This window comes from Cylas formicarius, unplaced genomic scaffold, assembly GCF_029955315.1.
Source record: "Cylas formicarius isolate icCylForm1 unplaced genomic scaffold, icCylForm1.1 PGA_scaffold_7__23_contigs__length_41026272, whole genome shotgun sequence".
In the NCBI taxonomy this organism is placed as follows: Eukaryota; Metazoa; Arthropoda; class Insecta; order Coleoptera; family Brentidae; genus Cylas; species Cylas formicarius.
In genome coordinates, this window is record NW_026844352.1 from 32,667,590 (window position 1) to 32,690,877 (window position 23,288).

The window sequence follows — 23,288 nt, forward strand, 5'->3', positions numbered from 1 at the left end:
CTGATGTACTATGTGAATAGTTTTAAGTAATTTAAGTAGGCAATAAAAATAATTTGTAATTCTATTTTAGATTTAAACATAAATACATACATAAATAAATAAATATTGTTTAGTATCTTTCCTAACAAGACCCCAAATAATTAAATTTCATTCTTACAGCTTGTCCGGGTCTTTCCTTAATTCATCTCAGTTAATCACTTTCTTATATCTATGAACAGACTTTACTAGAAAAAATCAGACCTATCACAAAATGCCATAAATACAAATCCCTCTTAAAGGAGTGTATTTTTGAGAGTGACAGGGCTGTGTTTAGTGATCTCGTGGACTTATGCCAAGAAACAGATTTGCGTTAAGAAATTGTAATAACTGACATGGCATGGATTCTTTGTTTTTCCTGGACAGATCTGCGAATGATTTTTTGTGATTTTTTATGTGGATCACGTATTTTAATTAAAAAAAAATAATATTTTGTTAAATTGAATTCATTACATTTGTTAGCATTATAAGAAGGTATTTAAATATATTTGCAATAAACGTATTTATATAGCAAATAAAAATTATACCGAATCCCGAATCACCCTGTATATTCGTACCGCGAACCGTCCTACAGGCAAGCCACCTGGCGGCGATTGGGGGGCGGCACAGCGGTTAATGATTTATTCAAGCCCTTCGACAGCGTGAGGGGAAGCGGGGACGGCGGGAGGATGGTCGCATTCAGATTTTCCGCGATCGTTCGACGCGTCGCGACGAGGCGCAGCCGCGTATCACATTACGTATGCACCAATGCCGTCGCGACGCCCCCACGGCCGACTGATAGGGGTGCGATATATTTTATTTTAAAGCGTGCTGCGATTGGTGCTTTATGCTTTTCATACAGACGGCGGCGGCGGGGGCGGCGCGAAGGAACCCGCGGAAAATGTAAAACAGCGGGGTGGCGGGTTGTGCGCGTCCTTTCCCGCCACGGGGTCCAATCGAGAACGGTTGAAAAATAAAATAAGTATATAAAAAGGACCATCTGAGAGGAAAATAGTGAAAAGAATCGAATAATATATCAATTAAGTGAGTCATATTAATGATAATCATTATAATAACATTTAAAAAATTTGAATTGAATTATTAAATTCTTTTTATTAATCTTCAGTAAAAGCTTCCCCGACGAACGCAATTTTAAAAAATTAAAACCCAAATTTCTGGTAACAAAAATTTTGTTTTTTTTTTTTTTGACAGAAAGTTTTTTACTTATGTTTTTTAATTATATCAATCTTTTAATACCTGTTTATGACCGATATTTTGGTGCATTCCTTAATAATTTTAACGTAAATAATTACATTTTTTTAACGTAATTCCTATAACTGGTTCTCTGAACTAACCAAAGCTGATGATTATTACCCGTAGAAGCATCAAAAGAGAGAATCAATTTAAGGGGACAATAAAGTAGACTCGACCGCGAACCCCTATCAGTTACGGCGGTTAAAACCAAGTAATTGCTTCCGAAATATCCCTATCGCTCATTTACCTGTGTCTAAACGACTTTCAAATATGTTTACCGTTCTAATCTAAATATTTTGAGAAACGGCTTCTACAGGAAGTTCGTCAAGAGAAAGGTATTCATTCATTTCTGTTTTTTGAATGTAAGTCGCTTTATATAAATGAAAAAAAAATCTTGGGGAATACGTCGTCATTTTCATCTTCTTTAGTAAGGGAAATGACGAAAATTTGAGTATTCACCAACATCGCCTCTGCTGTTAACGTTTGTCCATTCGGAATCGCATTAAAACATTGTTTAAACTGATTTTATGCGGTGTATGAGTTGAAAACTTCATATTGGAATATGCAATTACGATCACCTAGCATGAAACATCGGCTTTTATTATATTTTTAACATTTTTTTCTACGCACTGATTCCCAACATTATAAATTGCTTTGTACATTTCAATGATATATACGTTTAAGTCTATCGTTAATTAAAAACCCGAGACATTCTTGCCTTTCGCTAATAATAATGGAAAAAAAGGATTCGGAGCAACGTTTAATTTAGATATATGTCCTTTCTTCTTCTTTCTTGCTTTAGGTCGTATCTTCCAAGGAGATGGCCAGCCTAATATCGCGAAACCTCAGTACAATTACGTAACTTTTGGTACCTCACCATAATCTCGAGGAAACGTAAAACAAAATCTAGCAATAAGTATGACTTAATATTTCTATGGTGAATGGAAAACGCAATTTTAAACCTTAAATATTTTTCGTGTCTAAAATACAATTTTTCTATTTATACGACGTCTGGTGAGTGGTGCCTCAACCTGAAATAGGTAGTAGAGGTCATTTCTGACCAAAACCTCGCAATTCCGTGTAAACAAATTTTTTGGCATTTTACGTAAGCACCTGAAAAAATATTATTTCGTAGTGCCAATATATATATTTCACCACACTCCTGCCTTTATTCTTTGTTATCATTATTTATCTGTTTGTCTTCTTTCCTGCATTGATCGTCCACCCGATATTCGAAGGAGCATAACAGATTCGAGTTGATTAGTAACGATTGCGAGGAAACATGAAATGGTGAGTAAAAAGGGTATCCAAATCACTATTTTTTGAAGATTTGAACAGTGAAAACAGAGCGGAGGATAATCATAAAAAAGCAATAAGAAATAAAATTACACCAAAACTATAGAAAATGGGCGATATATGTGAAAGAAACTTTTTGATCAGAAATTATCTCCATACCTATCGCCTTATGGAGTTTGAAGGTTGACTCATTACCAATATCATCGGTCCTTTGATAATTTTTATGGTCTCGTCCATTTTCATATCTGACTATGATGTGTTCTTATACTAAATACCTTCAACCTTATCGCAGAAAGCCGCCACAATGGCGGTTCCGCGTATCGACATTTGCCTTCGGCAGAAACTGCCGCCACCACCGCCTCTCCTTTAAATAATAAATCGGGCGCATTTTTCATCGTTTTCCCCCACCCCGCGCGCGGGCGCGGTAAAAAAAAAATAAAAAAAAAAAACAACGCTGGACCGAAAGAGAGAGAGACGAAGAAAAAGGAATAATCCTTTTTGCCTCTATACATATATTCACATAAATACATATATAAGATGAGGAATAAATAAATAATCCATACAATTTATGTACTATTGTATATCGGAATGGGACGCGAGGCGATTGGTCGCCGCCTCGACCCCACCACCGACGCGGAGCAGGACTACGGCCTCCCCCCACCGCCGTTTTCAGCATCACTTCGATGCAAAAACTGAACGCCCGTGTTATACGTCTATCGACGGTTACGGCGGCCACATCGACGCCGCTGCGTTCGTGTGCGTGTGCATGACTCAAATGACATTTTAAACCCCATCCGCGCGGTGGTGTTGGTGACCCCCACCCCCCTATTCCTCTTGCATCACACATATCAGTCGTGGCCCGTGCCTCGTTTGGTGATCGTAATGGTGACGCGTCGTGTGACCGACCGTCGGTGCTGATGAAGATCGCGGCCGATCCGAAACGCGACGGTGACCTGGACACCACGCCGAGGAAAAAACCGTGCAGCAACAACAACAACAACACGATCGATTTTGGACAGACGTTCTGGCACAATCAGCGCGATAACAGTATGCCGATGCTGCTGCATCAGCCCCCGGGTCATATGCTCCTCGCGAGCCACGAGACCGATCAACCATTAGACTTCACCATGTCCAAGTTCAAGACCAAGACGGTCGCGTCTCAAATCAAACAGTTCAACAATAGCGTGCATCACATGATGCTCATCCAGAACAACGGACTGTATTTCGATCGAAGTAATAATAATAAAAGTTTCACCCGAGGGAGTTCGCCAGCGTCGAGCAGCAGCGACGAAGAAGGTGTAGGACCGCCGATAGGGTCACCCAGGTCCATGCCTCCTAGTCCTGCGTCTCATCCGTTTAAGGGCGACGGTAAGTGTTGTTGGTAGTTACCAAGTGTATAAGTTTTCCTCGAATTTTGAATCTGAGAAAGGGAGTTGCATTTAGATCGAAATCAGGATGCTGTTGGTTCCAGCTGAGTTCCCGTCGGCAAGGGAGGGCTTGGTTTAAAGAATTGCATTTTTTTTTATTATGCTATTATTATACTCGTGTCAATATGGTAGGCATTCAAAGAATCACTAGCGAAGTAACTAAATGTAATTGTAATACAGAACTATAATCTTCTCAGACTCAATGTACAAACTTGTTGAAGATCTGATACCCTCGTGTTGTAAGGGAAGGACCTGGTGCGTTTGCCAGGATCTGCATCAACCTGTAGTTATCTAAATGTCATTGGGAGTCATTGGATTTTCATCTTAAAAAGCAGGAATTTTCAATAATTTTGGAAATATAAAATTCGTTTCTCGTCCTTTTCCTCACGTCGTATGTTACTTGTCGAAGCCAAGTATCACCAGTAAGTCAGGAAAAACCTATAAATGTTAATTTTTCTTTATGGGTTCTAATATAAATTTGATCTTTCCATGCAGAGACCTCGTGTGTCATTTATCATTAGATTCCGGCATTGAGGGAAAGAGACAAGAGTTCCATATTTTGTAAATACATTTTTAGTTTGACGTTTTTTGCCAAGATAACTGATTCAAGATTGGTGATTCAAGTATTAAGTGATTCTGGTCAATCTGTATTTTATGTTTCTAATATTATCTCTATATTAAAATAATTTCGTTTTTAGATGTCGTATTTTTTTGTTGTATACCTTGACCAAAAATAAAACGTATTTTAACCCAGGCACATGTCATTGAATACGGCTAAATGAACACTATCTGTAGAAAAATCGACCAAATCATTAAATGTTCTAACTCTAAGAGCAAAGCAAAGATTCATTTTCTTGATATACGATAAAAACAATATTTATTAGTTCAAATGAAAATAATCGTCATTTCTTTGGTCCAAGAATCGCCCCTGACTCATGCTTTTGATAGAAATAATAGACATTTTTCAAAAAATATTTGCTTAGGCTTAAGATTTTGAAGTTGAAACTTCATATAAAGACCCGATTAGGATAAATAATTGAACTCAAGTATTTCGGGTTTTTCCATCTAACTTAAATTGCACTTAAAATAAAATCTGATTTTTCAAGCTTACAAAATGTAACTTGTATTTTTTAGTACAACTCTTCGGCAATTTAAATCGTTGATTCACTTGGTGAAATGAAGGTACTAAAGGAAACAAAGTTCACATATTCAATAGAATACAAGAAGGTAGATCGAATTGTTATGCACTGAAAATATATTTTACGCTAATAAGCCGAAGATGACCCATACAAATTTGGTAACTCTCCATGTCTTGGGATAACTAACACGCCGTACATATTTATTTCTATATAATAGTTGTTTACGACGCTCTAAACCTAATGAACCTCAACTCTCAACACTTTGAGCACTTGTTTATGTAAGGTTGCGGAAAACTCAAAGCTCATCAAGGCAACGCAATGAAGTGTCTCTTGTGAATTGAGACGGCCGTCAATGGTAAACGAGATGCCAGCTCTAAGGTGTTTAAAAAAGGGCTGTTAAGTTAGCCACGCGTGTATATACGGCCGAAGTTAAACGGCTTATTAGCAAAACAAGCAATTTTTGAATGCAAATGCGCTACGCAGTGCCGACAACGACTTGGGCGCGTTAACACCCGTGGATGACGCCCGTATCTTCCGCGCGGGCATGCAAATATAGCCGACGTCCATAATGGAAAGGTAATAATAGCCATTATCGTCACTCACCGAAAAACTAATAACGAAGCATTAATTCATCCAATTTATTTCATTATCCCGTAATTCATTGCCCGCCATATGACTCGGCGCTTTTTGGTGTGCGATATATGGGCAGGTACGGGACCCGTCGTCTTCCCATGAGAGAGAGAGAGAGAGAGGTTTCGGTGGTATACAAAGTCCTACGACGTTTTCGGTGATGTTCTTAGAATTTCCAATACCTTGAATTTAAATAAAACAATTTTCATTCTGTTTTCTTAGTACTTACATTTTTAAAATGGCGCTTCTAAGTAAATTTTTCGCAGTTATATATAGATGCACAACTCGGACTGTTATATCGCTCGCTGTCCTTTTGCAGTTATGAGAAATTTAGGTTCTTTTCCTTATTCGTCTATTTTAATTTAAACAAATACATTTTGGTGCAAATAGCAGGACTCCTAACAAGTCTTATCCGCATAATGGATAGTTTTAACAAGCCTGCGGTCTGTGGGCCTTAACCATTAGCGTAAAGTTGGTTTCAGCATGTCCATGAAAAACAAAATCATTAATGAACCTTGGTGGAGAAAATCACCCGTTTAGCAGCTAAAGCAGCTAAACGGGTGATTTAAAAAGTTTACCGAACGTGTTGCATACTATACTTTTTCTACGACCGTTGGTTTTTGGGTGCATTTCTGCAAAACAACGCGAATAACAAAAAAAAATTCAAGGCGTGGGAAATATCTCCGAAAACATCCGATTACCCCCAAATCCGTGCTGTAATATTCCGGAAATGTCCGAAGTAGCTCGGATCCGTGAGACGAGAGACTCATGCGGTAAAGTGACGCTTCCCGCACGCTAGATCGGCGTATAATTAGGTATTTTACAGAAGGGAGTACAAAAAAGCTTTTTCAATGTCTCTCTTGCAAAATTTTCAAAACTTCAAAGGAACAGTAGACACAAATAAAGTTTTTAATGTTCGAAGAGCCTTAATATTTTTAAAAAATTTCGTTTGTAAATAAATTTCCCTCCAACATAGTAGGTTGCGTTGATAATTACACAAGAACAATTAGCGATTTTTTTTTCACTTGTAGGAGCATTTTCTAATGCTGAATGCTTTAGGGATTTGTTTGCTCAGCTGATTGTCCTGAAATACTGAAAATTGGGCCACTTCTCGGTGGCTAAAGTCAGCATCAAAATGGCGCGTAGCAAAACGGCGAGTACATACATCATTCTAGTGGAGAAAAGCTGAATGCAAAAATCCTTGTTAAAAATGGAGGCATGATAATCCTAGTCTCACGATACAAGAAACGGTTGAAAGATGTTGCTGAATGACTGTAATTAGAAACGCCACCCTATTTAAATATTGCAAAAAAGTAGCAGGTGGCAAAAAAAAAATACAGGAAGAAAGGGACTATAACAATATAATATTGTCTATTGAATCTTCAATTTTTTCATCTAAATACTCACTTTTTAATTTCAAATTCTTAATGTTTTTCTTGTAAACATTCGTCGTCTCAGACTAGGGCGCCAAAGTTGTGTTAGCGCACCTTTTGACGCAAAAATAACCGTAGCTAATTAGATATACGATACGAGCAGGTGAATTTTTTTCCGCTGTGCGGTTTTGTCAGAGGTGCATTTGAATTTAAGAAGGACCTACTGTTTTCTTGGAATCGATTATTTTGACCCGCCGTTGGTACACGCGTGTCGTTTGTATACTGAGCTCGCGTGTTTTACAAGTTCAGAGTACTTGTTTCAGTTTTAGGCATCTGAAAATTCGCTCTTTTAGTATTTTGTTTCTCGCAGAACCAATATATCAATTAATCACGCATTCTGTTTAATTTTTTTTTTAATAAAATTTGAGTATTGATTAAGTAAATAAATATTTCTCGAATACAAATGCTAGGTCAAAAATTCGCCATTTTTTGTTATAAACGTCCCTTTTTTTCAACTTTGAATTTGAATTTTGAATTTGAATGATGCACAGTTAATTATAAAAAGGTTAAAAAAAAACATGGAAAAAGATCATTTATGATAATAATATAAACAAATTTCTTCGAATACTTGGTTGGAATGAAATAAAAATTGGTGCAGAAAATTACGAATAAACCATGTAATTTATACGAATAACAAAATGCTGTTTCAGAAGTTTTAAACGCACTTTAAAAGACACAAACCTATAGGGATACTATTTTTAAGTATTTTACTTATTATTTAATATATCGGAAAGATACTCAAACTGGGTAATTGTAGTAATACAAACTTCGTAGACGTAACAATAACATATTGTTTTGCTGGCGGCTTCAAAATTCAATTCTAATTTTTATACAATGCGGTTCATCTGTTATATTTTATTTAGGAAAAATCTCCGCAAAGATATGAGTTAAATTTTTATTCAATATATTAAACAACTTAAATTTTTAATACTAAAGTACAAATAAAGTAACATTCCACAACATTAATCATCATAATCATTTTGCACACATATGCCCATTACTGGAAAAGTGGTATCTCCTTGATAATGTTAATATGCAATAAATAATTGAAATCAAAATAATTTAGTTCCCCCTCGGCCGCGTTAATTATTATTAGCTAATTATTCACGCGCATGGGTGGCAAAAAAAGAGATGAAATTCAACCCAGTTCGGTGGCGCTGAAAAAATACTTGCCGCGTTTCAACGCTAACGATCAATTAATAACCCATAAATCGCAGATAACATTTTGTTTATCGTGAACCACCCAACAGGTTGACATTTGATTGTTGTTAGTAAACAGTGTCCTTGGGCGCGACTTCGACGACATAATTGAGCGGAACGGGGCAGACAGGGGAGTACGAGCGAGGGTCGCCAATAAAGTTTTCATTATTTTCCCTCTAATTTTCGACATTTTGACCAAAAATCGGGTGTTTCTAAAACATAGGGAGAAAATTCTATCCCAAATCTACTTGTATCGGAAAGTGTATGATTTAGAAGATGCAGAATGTGAATGTGATGCAGAATGTGAAAAATTGGGCAAAAATTTGAACAGCGCCGCGTATGGTATTTTGCACTCATTTAAAACGAAATAACCTATTTCAAACACACTGTATTTAACTGTTAGATAAAAATTTCTTATTCTCAACAGTGTTTCTTTGAAATTCGCAAATAAATATTGAAATACTCACTGAAAATCGTTATTACTACTGTAATCTACTCTTACTTTTACTTTTATTTGGCAATAGTATATTATGCAACAAATGCGGTAAACGGCATTTGACTCACGAGTTTATTTGACACGAGCGGAGCGAGTGTTTAATAAACGAGTGAGTTAAAAAGTTTACCGAACGTGTTGCATACTATAATTTTTCTACGACCGTTAGTTTTTGGGTACATTTTCGCAAAACAACACGAATATATTCATCGTAAGATATGACACACGTCAAAATTCAAAGCGTGGGAAATATCTCCGAAAACATCCGATTGCTTCCAAATCCGTGCGGTAAAATCCCGGAAATGTCCGAGGTGGCTCGGATTCATGTGAAACGAAACTGACGTGGTAAAGTGACGCTTCCCGCACGCTAGGGTAATTAGGTAATTAGGTATTTTACAGACGGGAGTAGAAAAACGGTATTTGACTCACGAGTTTATTTGACACGAGCGGAGCGAGTGTTTAATAAACGAGTGAGTTAAAAAGTTTACCGAACGTGTTGCATACTATACTTTTTCTACGACCGTTAGTTTTTGGGTACATTTTCGCAAAACAACACGAATACATTCACTGACATGACAGTCAGAATTGACAAACGTCAAAATTCAAAGCATGGCAAATATCTCCGAAAACATCCAATTGCTTCCAAACCCGTGCGGTAAAATCCCGGAAATCTCCGAAGTGGCTCGGATTCGTGGGAAACGAAACTGACGTGGTAAAGTGACACTTCCCGCATGGTACACCGGTGCGTAATTAGGTATTTTACAGACGGGAGTAGAAAAAAGAGTATGAAAAAAATGCATTACGAAAATTGTTTTCGATAAACTAAATCCAATCTGCACTTTCGTCAGTCTATAACTCGAAAATTACCTTTGGACTGGGACATTTTGAAGAGATGAAGAAAGAGAAGAAAGCAGAATTTGTTTTTAGCAGAACTCATATAAATTTAGGCTATAAATTATATTTGTACAAAAAGTCAATCAGCTTTAAAAATTTGGTTTTATAAAATTACCACTGTGATTAACTCCTCTGTAAACTATGGCTTAATTTCGAGCATGTCATTTATTTCTTTAACCATAGGTTGCATATTTTAAACGACGTTATTTACCACCCCTTCTTCTTCAATATTTAATGCGAAATGTCATGGTTTGTTAACGACACTTCATTTTCTATTTTATATTTTTTTTCTTTTTCTTCTTTCGTGCTAACCAAAACTAACCATCTCTCGCGGAATTACCCTGATCATCTCTAGTGACAATCTCAAAATATTGCTGAATGTGTTGCAGCAAAGACAAACACCGTGAAAGTATTTTAAGTACACAATTAAAATGAATAATCTATAAATATTCACCTAAAATCGCTTTGAAGAAGCAGACAACCGTCAGTCACTTCAACAAACGTCATTTGCTTAACAAAAATGTTTCGCAATAACGCCGACAGTTTGGAGCATTGCCCAACATTTTTTTTACATAATCATTTGTAACGGTACAGCGTTGCTACCGACTAGAGCGCGTTATGAATTAAATCCGATTAAATAACAGAAAAAGAATACTACAACAAATAAATTTATTTATCGCTTGACTGTGAGCAGAATTATAATTTTAAACTTAATTTAAATTTTTGGTTTTATTTATTTTGGAAACAATTGTTTATATTTTGCAAATCACTGTTCACTGATGTAAGTACTGCTATAAAAAATATTGTTATTCGTTTTGTCTAGTGTATAACTTTAAATTAACCTTAATAAATTTTTTAGTACTAAAAATTTTTGTGTATTGTATTTTATACAAGTTTGGAAATCAAGGCTCTAAGAAAAGTTTACAGAATAATATGTAAGTTGCTTCACTCGAGACCATGCGCGACTACATTTTTTTTCTACTCCCCTCTGTAATTACACACCGATCTAGCGTGCGGGACGCGTCACTTTACCACGTCAGTTTCGTTTAGCAGCGAAATTAAACCTAATAAGTTAGGTTAATATTTTCTAAATTTGTTATTCTCCTTATACCGCGCTTGTTTTTTTGAAACAGTGCCATTAACAAAAAATATCCTTTCATTTTCGTCCGTTCGTCTTCGCTGACGCCGGCTTAATCAAAAGCGTCAACTGCTAGAAACAAAATTCGCGAAAAACGAGGTTTGGGAACATGGTTCGAAACATCTTAGGTACGGTCGCCGTTTTGTTTCGCTACCTACCCAGTATTTTTGCCCATTATAGCGACGAAACCAAATTTCAGGGTTCACCCTCGCTTTTTTTTTCCACGGGCATGTGCATCTCTCCCGCGTTCACACCTGCGTCATAACGGGCTCTTTGAATTTTTCGAGAAGAGGCAGGTAGAAGAAGAATGTGTTACCTCGCAAAAAGCTTGACGAGTGTAGTAGGTATTCGTTTTACGGGGCTTTTGCCGTAGATGATCGCGTCCTCCCCACCTCGCCACCCCGATTCTAACGATATTCAAATTCCTCCCGATACCGTCGGACAATGGAAGAAAGGACAACTTTGGTTATTTTTTCTTCGCTGGCGGCCTTCCTGAAGATTTTACCGATACGCATTTGGAAGAATATAGTCATGTGGGGCAAGAGTGCGCATTTTTTTTCTATGGTCATAAAATTGTAATAATTGTACAAAATAAATTGAAATAAAATTATTTATTTAAAGGATTTATTGATTTAACAATTACGTAACATGAAATTCAATTTACTTAATTGTAATTAAATAAATAAAATAAAATAAATGTTAGTCAGAATGCGCACACTTACCCCAATATTGGGGTAAACATGCGCAGCCCTGCGGGTAAGTGTGCGCATTTGTAATAATTTAAACCATAACTTGTTACATATAGTTACACCATATTAAATGTCATAAATATTATTTTTTATCAATACTTATCATTTTTTACTTCATTTTTTATATTTAAATATTAAATATATAATTTTTGACAAATACTGTTTAACTTGATTTTTATCGAGAATAAGGCTTAGAGTAGTTAACAGTTTTGAATAGAGATAAATTCAAATGAGATCGTTTTTAACGAATATGATAAAATGTTAATTATTAGAACATATATCACATATGAAAGCACCAGTTTCATAATGAGTGCACTGTTCATGCCACCAGCTATGACATAAGCTATATTTAATACAATCCTCTGTAGGTGGATCAACGTATTTTTCACCACACAGTAATCATCATTTTCCTTAAAATCATTAATATTTTCTTGACTAGCCTTAACTTTAACAGCCTTATCTTTGGTAGTAGTATTATATTATATTATATATTATTATATTCTTCTTTGTCTTTTTTTTAGAATTTTCAGTTTTATTTGCTCTAGCTATGCTAGTTGACGTGGGTTGTCGTAAATTCAAGTCAGGGTGCCTTTTCAAAAATCCATACACCAAATCACGTCCAGCCATTTTCGACTTTTGATTAAACCGATGAGGAATATGATTTATTTCAGCATACTCGTAGATCAATGTTCTTAGAGTTGTCATATTAAGACCATAATAGAGATCATCACATCTTTTTAAATAATTATATATTTCATTTTCTTGCTCACTTGTGAAAGTTGAAGTAAATCTTCCTAATTTTAGAGCAGTTGAATCAGATTTTAATCGCTTCCTGAGAGTACTCTCTTTCATTCCAACCTGTTCAGCTGCTTTTCTTTTACTTAAACCTTCGGCAATCAATCGCTTAGCAGCATCAAATTGATTACGGGTAACAACGGACCTGTGGAGCCTTCCGCTTGTAATTTCGAGGCATTGTAGTTTTTTTTTAAGAAATATATAAGTATAACCTGAAACAAATAAAAACGAGTGTCAATATACAAAGAACTCACTATCGGGGTAAAAGTACGCATTAAAATATGCGTACTCTTACCCTACAACCGTATGCGTACACTTAACCCTAATCGCCTTTACAGATTTAGTTTAAAATTACACATTTTTGCGTCATTCTACCAAGTTTTGATGTATAGCTGATAAAATTAGATATATAAACGAGCATAATTGGACATAATTAATACTAATTACCGCTACATAAATATAAAAGTATTTCAATTCTAAATTGGAAAAAATCGTAAGAATAATAACCAAAATTTTTACTTACCAATATTACTAAAACTACGTAATTTTGCCAGACAAGACTCTAATCTTTTGTCCAACGTCGTAGTGACTACTGAAGGCAGTTGATTCCCCTACTCTACTGTCAACGGTTTTATAAATAATAAGCCTGCGCACACTTGCCCCACATGACTCTATATTATCAATAATCAAAATACATATTTCATAATACATTTCGGAAGAGGTGGATTTCATAAAATGAAAAGTCAATTTAACACAATAACTCATATAACTTTCGGCAATATATAATATTTCGACAGATCAACTTAATAAATATATGTGTTCATAAAATGACTCTTAGGTTTATCATTGGTCAGTTGACTTATGTATTTTATTACCTAAACCTATTTTTTTCAAGAGTTTGCCGCGCAGTTCACACATTTTGAACTAAATATCACAATAACATTATATTTTTCTCCACACCGAAGACAATCTGTGTCTTTTTCCTCTGGTCTATTATCAGTCACTCATCTGTAAAATCTCTATTTTTATATTTTTGCCCTTTTTAATCTAAAGTTCAATTAATTTCTCTGTTATTTTTTCTTCCTTCTTCTCGCGAGTTATACGTCAACGTAGTCTTAAATGTCTGTAAATTGATATTTTTAACACAATACATATCTGGGAAAAATTAGAAACCACATATAAAACAGATGATTAAAGTAAAAGTGAGATGAATTTAAAAATTTTTCACATATATTATTATTAAAATGGATCTCACTCGCTGGACCATTTTTCCCCGAATTATTGCATTTATATGTATACCTACAATATTAGTAAAAATAAGAATTGTTGACCACGTTTGCAAGTATATTTTGTATTTGTCACTTCAACCAACTTTTAATATTAATATAATATTTAATTTAAGATGATGAACATACATTTTTTATAAGTTAGGTGTTTAAAATTCAAGAGTTGGTTAAAAAATCGATTTCCAAAATTCATAACGAATATCGTGAACACGAAATGACAAATAACGAAATAAAGCCCTTTTGATATTTAATGGGAACAAGAAGAATATACACATGGCAATAAGAAGACACGTATCTTTTTTTTCAATATTTTAGTATATTCAAATTTATTTCAAAACTAACCAAAACTTTCATTCAGGAATGTAAATATGGAATATGGTATGGTAAAAAGCGTTTGCTTCAACACGCCCTGTTGTAAAGAAAGCTTAATCCGAATGTTATGTCCTATTTCACTCGAAGTTCGCGATCGCGCCAGGTGACAAGTTATGCCCACCTCGATAGATATTTGAAATTTGTATTTACAAAAAATAGTGAAATAACAAGGATACATTTTGAACAATTTTGAAGTAACGTGCACTTTGCGTCATTTTCTTTGTAAACAGCGATTAAATTTAACAAGATGTAGGTATATTTTGGGAAAATACTGCCGTAAAAATGACGTATCCAAACTTACTGACAATCTGTCAGCGCCCATGTTGGGTCTTCAATTCCGCCAGGTCATTGGGTAAAAACGAAATTTTTAATCTCGTGTGTTAAGCGGACCTTCTCAAAAAATTTCATAGTTGCTTCCTGTATTATCGGCATAGGCAGGGCCTCTATATCTCTATTAGCTATATGGATGGGAATAATATTCCGCGGGTGCTTCTAAATTTAACCCGCTAGTTTCCTAGAACATTAGACGGGCATTTTTTGAAAAAATGCTGCATCTGAACCAATTGATGAACTGTCAGGGGCCATGCTGATTGTTTAACTTCACTAGGGGTTATTGTTTGAAAACGAGATTTGAAATAGTCCCTTTCAGTTTTTTTACTCATAAGTATCATCAATATAGCATATATATCTAGTTAGTAACTATATGGCTGCATCCGCCTCAAGTTCCGATTGACTAGCTTAAAACTTTTGGAGGTGGTAGGTTTTTAATTGATGTGACGCATGAGGTGAAAGATGTGGAACTACATGGAGCAATTTATGTACCAGAGCGTTTAAGCTACCAAACACCTTGTAAAAGGTGCTATATAATTTATAACTAATAATTAATGTCCTACTGCAAATCAACAAATCTTAGTTCAATAATTAGCTGGTCCATCTCCTAGTTGATTTCTCTTAGTCAATGTAGGGCTAATAAGATGTTTCCTTTTATTCTTTGATCTTAAGTATTTGTTGTAGAAATATGAAATTATTAGTAATTTTCTTTCAATCCTTGTTTCTTGCAGATACTACTCTCGGACTGCTATTGTATTAAAATTAGCCTACGGTTAATTTTTATTTCGCACTGATGGAACGGAGAAGGTGTTGGGATTCTGTGGGTAGCATTGCACGTGGCAAATTGTTATCGTGTTCGATCTTAGTGAATAGATAGTGTCTTTTAGTGGTAGATTATAGGTCCTGTTTCTTGGTCACCCTGTATGAACTACGATTTGCAAACACGAAAACCAAAAGTTGGCCGCGCGATCAATGAATGAAAAAAAACACGCAAACAGAGCTGACTGATTGTACTAGTCGGTCCTAGAAAGTCATCTCGCGACATATGCGTGGCTGAATCGATCCGAAAGTTCTTAATTAACAGCGCTGGGCGCGGAGGCAACGAATATCCTTCGATACGTTAAAAAACGATCGAATTCGGGGCGAGCCGCATATACTTTGGCGGTCGCGATATCTGCGCTAAGATCAACCCGGGTCGCGATGATATTTCTTTGGACCTCTCGCGGTACACGCCTACTTGCAAATTAAAATATTATTTAAGCTTTGCATACGCAGGCACCACGCGTGATTTATCGCGGTAGGCGGCGCGCCATCTCACCTTTCGCTTCGTTTTCGGTGACGAAAGAAAAACCGTTGAGATTGGTTGGTCGCGTTTTTTTGATGGTCTGTGACGCGGGTCGCTTTAGGGAATAAAGATTGTTGAAAGGAAAGATTGTTTTTTTTTCAGCGATGAACATAACCCTCAAAAATGGCAGATTTTCAAAGAAAGTTCAGTCCAATTTTATATGCACGTGCAAATAGTCTGCTACGAAGTTTATTTTTTTCACTATTGTTTCAAATAAAAACAGAAATTAAAAAATTTACTTATCCTGCCATGTATTATGACGTTGTGGTACTGTGAATATCAAAATTAGTTACCGGAAAATTTAACCCTAAAATTTAAATTAAAACTTTGCAAACTTTGAAATAGTCTGGGCATAAAAAATGGGATACACTTTCTTATTGACCATATCCATAAATATAACCCATCTGTGGTGCCGGAGCTTTCATTTTCATTTCTTTTTTCAGAATCGGTGGTGTCATCCCCGAATACGCCTACGGAGAAGCAGTACGGTAAGTGAATGCGCGTTTTACAACCCCCCAATAGTTCCGGGAAGCTGTTTTTTGGAAAGTTTTCAAAATAATTGTCAACTTTATGGCTTAAAAAATACCGAATCCTTTAAGGCCATAACCGATCGTAAAAATAAAAAAATAGGTAGTTTTTCGACGGGGTGATTTTAACGATCCAGATTTATTGGCTCATATTTTCGTGTAAAGACGAGAAGTGGGCAAATTCGTACGCTAGATTAGAGCGGGCAGAATACAAAAGCCTGACAAATTTTAAACAGTAGGGATGTTAAGAATTTATTTTAATCGCCTACTGCTACTGCTGACTAAATATTAATATTTTTATCCCAAAAATGTCGCCAAAGGGGGTGGGTTCCACGTATTTTGCACATGGATATTTTTAATTTGTGGGCTAAATTAAACAATTCGCCGTTTACAGTCAAAAAAATGCTGCTTTTAAAACTATTTTAGGTTTTAAGTGCTAGAAGGTAATGCTGGCTTTAATTTTATCAGCAGTAATTTGACCCAATCCAAATGTATGGTATGTGCGTTCTAAATTTAATTTTATTATATAAAAAACGAAAAAAGGACGGCTAAAAGTTATCAACTATTAACAAATGCACCGGTAGCAAATCCACCCCGATTTCAACTTCGCAGGGAAAAATTTGTAAAATACAGTTGATTATCTATGCATTCACGAGACCTTTAAGACAGTCTCTAGCGCACGCTTTGGCTTGGGTAACCACGTGACGTAGAAAAATAGGTGAACATTGCTCCTCTGGTGTCGGGCAAGAAACACATCGCATGACTCGCGATGAACAGGAAGCACACTTGCGATTCTTTCATTTTATTATTATAATTTTGCTGCCTACCTAATTAAAACGGACACTTTTACAGGCCCGCGAGCGCTCATTAACCTTGCACATACACGCGTCTGTTTTTCGTACCTACGGAACTGTCAAAATTGTAATACTTTCATACAAATTTTCATCCGTCCACTAGCTGACAACATTACGAGAGAAGAAAGGACGTCATAACCTGGAATTATTTTTAGGGTATTTGTTTTTGTACCTACGAAAAGAACACAGTTTCGTCAAACTTAAATTTGGTGAACGTGCTTGGATTATTATAATAATAACAATAATAATAATCACAATAATACATACATTGCCAAAAAAGTGGATAAGTGTAGCGATGTAATTCGTCTTGTGATTTTTATAGACTTTCAACCCCGATCGTATACCATCGTACGATGTCCCCCGCATTACGTAAATAATGACTACTTTTAATGGCAGCCCGCAACTTTCGTCGGTATTCGATTATGTAGTTCATGCAAATATTTAGGCATCTCGGATCTAGGTCTACGGTCCAAAATAGCTGAACACAGGTAGTCCCCGTTTATTTCACCGCGTAATGCCGAAAAAAGGGAATTGATTGACATCTGAATGGTGCCCTCTCTCCCTCCACCATCACCCTCGCCCCCCGCAGTATTGAGAAAGAAATATATGGAATCCCGATTGTTCGACCGTCATTTAATAATGGCACTCGAATATGACGTTAACATAATTTCTTCGAGATTGGTTTTTGTGAAAAACAAATTAACCCTGACCCAAAAAATTTTTAAATTGGGCATTTATTACGTCTTGGCCGCATCCTGTATATAACACCACCGGTACCTGTTCATACGGGACTGCCACAACCGTTTTGGTTTTAGGCTCGAAGCACCCATACCTCTTTTAATAATGTTCAGAACAAAACATCCCATTTCTGTGGTGTAAACGACTCACTGTGTTACGCCACTGTCATGTTTTATAACAGTGGCGTTACACAATTAACATAGACAAGTGGTCAAATAATAATAATATTAATATGGACGCTGTCTATAAAGGCTGTTCCGAAATTGGGCATCTTTGATCGATTTTTGCGTATATTCCAAGCCCAAGTTTTATTAACTATCTTTTGAGGTTAACACTTAAAAGAGAAGTCACCGATCCTACTACACCTTTGTAGATCACGTCGTTAAAGTAAGTATCGACCGCCCCGTATTTTGTGGTCGGAAGTTATGATTGTCCAGGAGTGGCGGGGATGGTCGGGGGTAAGTTAAGGGGGTCGCTTAAAAGCCTGGCCAATTCGGTAATTGAATTGTCTCGTCGGATTGGTTCTCGCGCGAAAGTGAAAAACTTAACTGCCTCAGGGGGGTCGAAATGGAACGTCCCCCGCGTTACTTATGGACGCCGGTAATTGGATTTTACCCCCGCGGATGTATATTTACAAGTCGATAAATTTCTTTTTGCCCCCCGCCTGCCTCGCGAATGTGTGCGCGTCTCTTGAAGGGGTGGGGTTGACAATCAGAAAATCGACCATAGTTTTCTATTTCATAAAACCTCTACTGCTCGCTAACTGATTCTAGTAACCCTTTCTCGAAGTTTTCAGAATTCAGCACGCGTTTTGCTCTTGGACTTTTATGATCTCAAAAAAAAAGCGCTTAGAGAATATGATTTGTAGAAAGCTGAATCGGTCGCTACGTGTTTTATACACTTGATGATCAACGTCTAGGCCATGATGTACGATTATCCTGAGCGAAGCTAACAGAGGCAGATATCGATCCTCTGATTCAAAGGATGCCACGAAGTGTTGCGGAATGTGTTACTTGTAGGCGCAACTCATTATGGAAATTTTAAGAATTCCTTTCAATAAAATGTGTTTGAAAATGTCATCGATTTTTGTCCATATTGGGCGTTGCGATATCTACGTCGCAAAATATAGAACCATAAATCTTGGATATGACCTTTGTTGAATAAGAGGGTCGTCCCAGGAGAGTCTAGAATTAATTTTGAATTGTAGTGGGTATGCGTATTATAAAATTTATTTCGAGTTTGAAATGGTTTGAACCTATTGAGCGGTTGTCTCTCACTGAACGTTGCCTCTCATCAAGTTGTTTTAACAACCACTTTTAAATTGTTTTAATTTTATTGCTTGGTTACTAAGATGTTGATGCCGATTTATTACGACAGTTCACTGAGCTCGTCTACTTTTTAGCTAAAACGCTCGAACGAAACGAATCCCAAGACGTTATGTTCATTATGCCTCTGCTTCTTTTTTTTCTTCGTTACGATGTTTTGCTCCGGTCAACGTAGTTTTGATTAGTTTTGGTTACCCCGTAAACACGTGGTAAACACGAAAGAAACGTTGCACCCCTATCCGAGACAACCCCTTCCTGCCCCCTTCCCGATGAAAAAACACGACGACCATCAACAAAACCTGTTACCGGCTATATAAAAAAAAAAACTCCCGTCCGTCGAAGGGGTTGCACACGAGGGTGTTTTACATCGAATCTGTTAAAGTGTTGAAAAATATGTCTTAACAAGATCGCGCGACAACCCCTCGACCCGGGAATCGTTTCCCCCAAAGGAATATGTATATGCGCGTCATATGAAAAGGGCATTTAAAACCTGTTGCCCAAGACGAGCCCTTTCAATAAAGTCGAAACCCCTCCGGGGATGATATCGTCCGGGTGCGTTTTTTTTTTCGAAGGTTTAAGTTGAATAATGTATATTCAAGGAGTTGGCAACACTTGTCGGGGTTTATTACGTTAAGGGCGCACGATTACCCTTTTGTTGTCGCGCGTGCGTCATGATTTACTCTTCCGGCGTCGCAGGCAGTGTCGAAAGACCGAGGTAACTCCGGATGAAGAAGTAAGGACTTCTATATTGGAGCCCTTACAACGATTTTCGCAAGCAATCAGACATACCGGTTTGATATTTTGTGAAATTACTTCGATAACCGGTGCGAGTTCTCACTTATAAGCGTGACGTACTTTCTGTAATAGAAATTAGTCTCTCGAGAGTTGTTTTTCCAATATATTTAGCTGTTGTAAGGGATATATGATAAGAATAGGAGAAAAATTTATTTGGCTACGTCTCCTTTTCTTTTTGTAAAATAGTTTTTAATGGTGACAGGTTTGTTGTAAAATCTGATATTCCGATTTACCGTGACTTTTTGTTTTGTTTGTAAGAGAATACTTAGAAAGTAATATAAAAATTCAAATTGATAATAAAGTTATCTTAAGAGTCGAAAAAGCTAAGAAGGTTTGAGTATCGTCTTTAATAAAACTCACGGGAATCCTTGTTAAACGAGAACTTTATCAACGTATTGCATAGTATACATTTTCTACAACCACTAGAAACGTGACACTTTGCGCACGCATGATTGGTGCACAATTGGGTATTTTTGAGTTTCAAATAGAAATTAGAATTAGCCAATACTTAGCAGCATGTCAGACGTCTTTTACCTTTGTTGTAATTAAAATGTGAAAAAAGTCAAAACTAAACTTTTTTCAAAACTTATAATACGAAAACTTTTAGAGGAACAATAAAGAATGTAGATTCTACATTCAGGTACAAGGTATCAAACGTGGTTTCCTACGTATATGTCTCTTGGTATTTTAAATTTTTGGGTCTCATGATTCTTGCTGGTTATATTCGTTTCCTTTCAGGCGTCAAATCAAAGAAAATTTTGATTAGAGTATTATATTGTTTAAATTTGGATTTTTCTAGGATTAACATCTTAAAATTGTCTTACATTAGTTTTTCCTTTTCTGTCATTTCCCGTTGGCCAATAAATAATTGGATTCAGTTTGTTTTCAGTGGGCCAGAGCACGTCACCTTTCTACCACTCTTGCAAATACCCAACTTTATATTACAAAAACGATGCATGCGATCAAGTAGTCAGTCAGCTTCAGCTGCGTCATCGCAGACAGCGCTGCGCAATTGTTGGTTCTTTGATAGCTTTGGAAACGTGAAAACTGCGCGTCGCGGGCCGCCTTTAAAGAAAAAAACCGCCAATTAACATTCAAATTAATCGGAGAAATGCTAATATCGGCTCCGCGCAAATCTAACGAACTTGGTTATTAAATATTAAAATGCGAGAGAGGGCCATTAACGTGTGTATGCCTTTTAAAATTCAAATTCACGTCTGGGATATCGAGGGGATGCGTTTTTTTTTTTTACTTTGCCCGTAGCTCGAATTATGCATATTCATGAGAGCGCAAGGGCGATTTGAATACGGGAATTATAAAAAAGAATAACCTTTTGGTGCTGCGGTCGAAACGGTTAGAATAATGGCTGGTCTGGCTAATTGACGTCACGGTACTAACTATACCGGGTAACAAGGAAATTACTAGCATGCGCCGGAAGATTTGTTTTAAAATTTTGTTCAAGCAGGTGCCCATTGGCCTGACAAAATTAATAAATGTCACTTCAAATGTTAATGTTAAGCATTCACCAGCCGTGTGAAAAGTGTCACTTTAAAACTTTAAAACTTCATTAAACACTGTCGCCAGACTCTCGTACAGGAAACCTTTTTATAGCTACATACTAAATAACAAAAACTTGTCCGAACAATTGTCACTTGTAATTAATCACCAATTTTCTTAATTATCCTAACACTAGTAGGTGTTTGCAATGATAAGCTTAAAGTCTGTAGTTCGGCCGGTGTTTACGTTTGATGTTGTGAACCTTCAAAATTTGTCACTTATGTTATTTGTCCAAAATGACTTTATAATATTTAGGACTTTTTTTATACCATGCTTTTCAAAGGTATTTATTGAAACGGCTTGCAAAATTTAACTTACTGAATTTGGAACTCACTATTCTTCTGAAAGCTAAAATTGATTATCAAATTTGCCATGTTTCCAAATTAATGAGATGAATAAAGAAAAGCTGACCTATTGATCCAATTTGGTGTTCACACTCGATGAAAAGAAAGTAAATTTTACCGTCACATAGCAAAGGGACTCCTTGTCGCCTATACGCGAATTTTTATATTTGAATTAGACGAGACCATAGATAAACAATGAGCGTTACGGTTCCCGAAAAAAGACGCGAGGTGGCTCTGCCCGTGGGAACGATGCCGAATAAAAACACTGACCGTAATAATTAGCATTGGCCGAATAAAAAAAACTGACGAGCCGCTTCTACTTATGCGTTTATTACGTGCCATGTACAGACTAATGCCTTTCTAATAACGACCGCTAATATCCAGTGCCCCGCTAAAGACGCATGCAGATTGCGAGCTTTATTAGTCCTGGTTCACGTATATAGGTCCTGTTTACGTAACCAGTCCAGTGTCGTCGCGAACGGGACCAATAAAAGGCAAAAGCAAAAATATAAACGTATTGAACGATAATAATAAAAAATATATACAAATATATATTTTTCGTAAGTGATTTTGTCTTATAAAGAATAACGTGAACAGCAAAGAAACTAAGCAACACTAAGCGGGAGGTTGTGGGTTCGATTCCCACCGGGTGCCTTGGGTTTTGTAATCGTTAAAATTTTGTTTGTAAGTTAAAACCTGGTTGTAAACTGGCCGAATTGCCTTATGAAGCAGTAGCCAAATAATGCGTAATTAAAGAAAAAAACTTTTGTTTGGGTTTTCTTCTTCTTCTTTTCTTTATCGACATTCTTACCGCTCGCCTTCAAATTGAGATATTTTTTTTAATAAAAAGTATTCAGCACGTTCACACAAATTATAAACTTTTCCGCCTTTTTTAATGAGCATGTTTAATTAATTAATCATTTAAAATTAATATGTTTTAAATTCATTTTTGTCTGTTCCTCATTAAAAAATAATTTCTTCCAAATTTAAAATATTTTAGGCATCCTGATTTGTAGATACATAAATAAAATGTATAATATTTCGTTAAAAAAATAAAAAAACTGAATAGTAAATAATGGTATAAATAGTTATAGTTTAGAAGAAGTTTAGGGTTATGGTTATCTCGCTATCTCTTTTTTATCATAGCCGAATCATAAACTTAAAAATTGAAAATAATTGATAAAACTAATTATTTTCACAATTTACGGACGTAAACTTGCATGCAAAACCAAAATACGAGGGTACCTACAATTCCGTTTTTCTATTCCTTAAATATATCTAATGACCAAACCACACCTTCCTGTATTATTCGAACACTTTTACACCTACATTGTTGGAGTTGCTATTGATTG

General features: G+C 36.2%; 1 protein-coding gene across 2 annotated transcripts in view; it reads left to right on the forward strand.

Annotated features, from left to right (window-relative positions):
• The first annotated feature begins 3,293 nt into the window (after positions 1 to 3,293).
• Positions 3,294 to 23,288, forward strand: part of LOC132705169 (POU domain protein 2-like) — a 100,906-nt gene continuing 80,911 nt past the window's right edge. For both annotated transcript variants that reach the window (XM_060675608.1, XM_060675609.1), the window contains exons 1-2: positions 3,294 to 3,933; positions 16,240 to 16,284. In XM_060675608.1, coding sequence (XP_060531591.1) covers positions 3,483 to 3,933; positions 16,240 to 16,284 — 496 coding nt within the window. In that variant the 5' untranslated portion in view covers positions 3,294 to 3,482. The remainder of the gene's footprint in view (positions 3,934 to 16,239; positions 16,285 to 23,288) is intronic.